Source organism: Helobdella robusta (genome assembly GCF_000326865.2).
Source record: "Helobdella robusta unplaced genomic scaffold HELROscaffold_19, whole genome shotgun sequence".
Lineage (NCBI taxonomy): Eukaryota > Metazoa > Annelida > Clitellata > Rhynchobdellida > Glossiphoniidae > Helobdella > Helobdella robusta.
The window spans coordinates 2,949,360-2,950,966 of record NW_008704034.1 but is presented as its reverse complement, the minus strand read 5'-3'; the positions used below and the strand labels follow the sequence as shown (position 1 = coordinate 2,950,966).

General features: G+C 37.3%; 1 protein-coding gene across 1 annotated transcript in view; it reads right to left on the bottom strand.

Annotated features, from left to right (window-relative positions):
- The window catches only part of HELRODRAFT_191284 (hypothetical protein), a 4,661-nt gene extending 3,054 nt beyond the window's left edge, over positions 1-1,607 (bottom strand). The window contains exons 1-4 of the mRNA XM_009016876.1: positions 1,251-1,607; positions 800-911; positions 437-683; positions 18-376 (exon numbers count right to left, since the gene is read on the bottom strand). Coding sequence (XP_009015124.1) covers positions 18-376; positions 437-683; positions 800-911; positions 1,251-1,506 — 974 coding nt within the window. The 5' untranslated portion in view covers positions 1,507-1,607. The remainder of the gene's footprint in view (positions 1-17; positions 377-436; positions 684-799; positions 912-1,250) is intronic.

Genomic DNA, 1,607 nt, shown 5'->3' with positions numbered 1-1,607 from the left:
CTCCAAATCCTCTGAACCCTCTTCTGGGACTGCCTCCAAATCCACTGTTGCTTGTTGCAGGACCACTTGTTCCATCCTCCCCAGCAGTTTCATTTTCAGCTCCCCAGTGTCCAAAACTTGCAGGCTGCTCTTGCTGAGTTGAGTGATCTGCAGAAGGTCTTGACTCATCAGATCCATTCAGTTCTGCATGCTCATCATGTGTGCTTGCTCCACTATTTCTGAAACCCCGCTTTGGTGGTCTATTTTCAAAGTTTCTTCTGGGACCTCCAAAACCTCTCTGCTCACCATTAAAGGTTCGAAAACCTCGCCTTCCTCGAAATCCACCTCTCCTCTCTTCTCCAGAATTCTGCTCAGATTTTTCATCCGGAAAGCCTGTCTGATTTTGTTGGTTATCATCAAAACTCTGATTACCAAAACCTCTTCTAAACCCTTGTACTCCATCTTGTTGAGTCTCTTCTGGTGACTGAAAATTCTCATGATTTTCATTGTTCCTAAAAGTGTTTCTGGGTCTGCCAAACCCACGTCTAGGTGGCCTTCTTTCATTTCCATTATCCACACCATCCCTAAGAGATCGTTCATTGTTGCCTCTAAATCCTCCACCAAAGCCTCTTCCTCTGCCTCTTCTTTCTTGTGGTGACCCAGAACTTCCAGGATTTTCAAAAGTTCCAATTTCTAATTTACCACTGTAATAACATTAGTTTCTCTGAATAATAATGGAATTTAAGTAGGAATCCATTTTGAAATTTAGAAAAAATTAAACTATAATGAAAAATATAAAAAATTGAAAAAAACCACTAACGAACTGTCTTGAGGAGACGTCTGATCATTTTTGAAATTAGACCTGTTCCCACGATCTTTCAAAAGTCTGGAATCATTTGACTCAGGCTTCTGACGTTTTTGTTGCTTATCAGCTAAAAAGGGAAGTTTTAAATGATCTAACCTACAATTCATTTTATTTATAAATTTATAGACAGCAGTATGCCATAGTGATTTCAACCAAAACAATGCACTAAAAGTTCAAAATTTTTCATCAGCATAATTATTTTTTAAGTCATAACATTAAAAATTAGACATTTTAACAAACTTAACAAGCTATCTTTATATCACACATACATTACATATATGCAATTACAATACATTAAATTTCCAGCTATGACCTTTTGTTTATTCCTGTTTATTAAAATAATTTTTCAAAGAATGCAGTCAGTGAAGTGAAATTAGAATTAGAGTACAAAGAGCTCAGTACTTACAGTCAGTTTTTGCTGCAGTTGGAGCCTCGGATTTCTCCAGTTTTGTCTCAGTGGCCGCTGGAACAGGCGAGGCTTTAGGTTGTTTGCTTTTTGCACTAGACTTGGTTTCTTTGTCCGGCGAAGACTTCTTTGTTTTATCTGTTTTCTTCCCTGCAAACTTTTGCTCCTCTTGAAGCTTTAAAATTTCAAGCGGGTCATCATTCTCGAGAAAAAGATCGTACTTATTCTTAATCGATATACCGTACTGGTTCTCCATTTTTGTTTATAATTTATTATTAGAAGCAATCAACATAAGATTGGATGCTTTAGGGTAAGTATTACTACCTCAAACGGTGCATAGTAGTAACCATTTTCGTC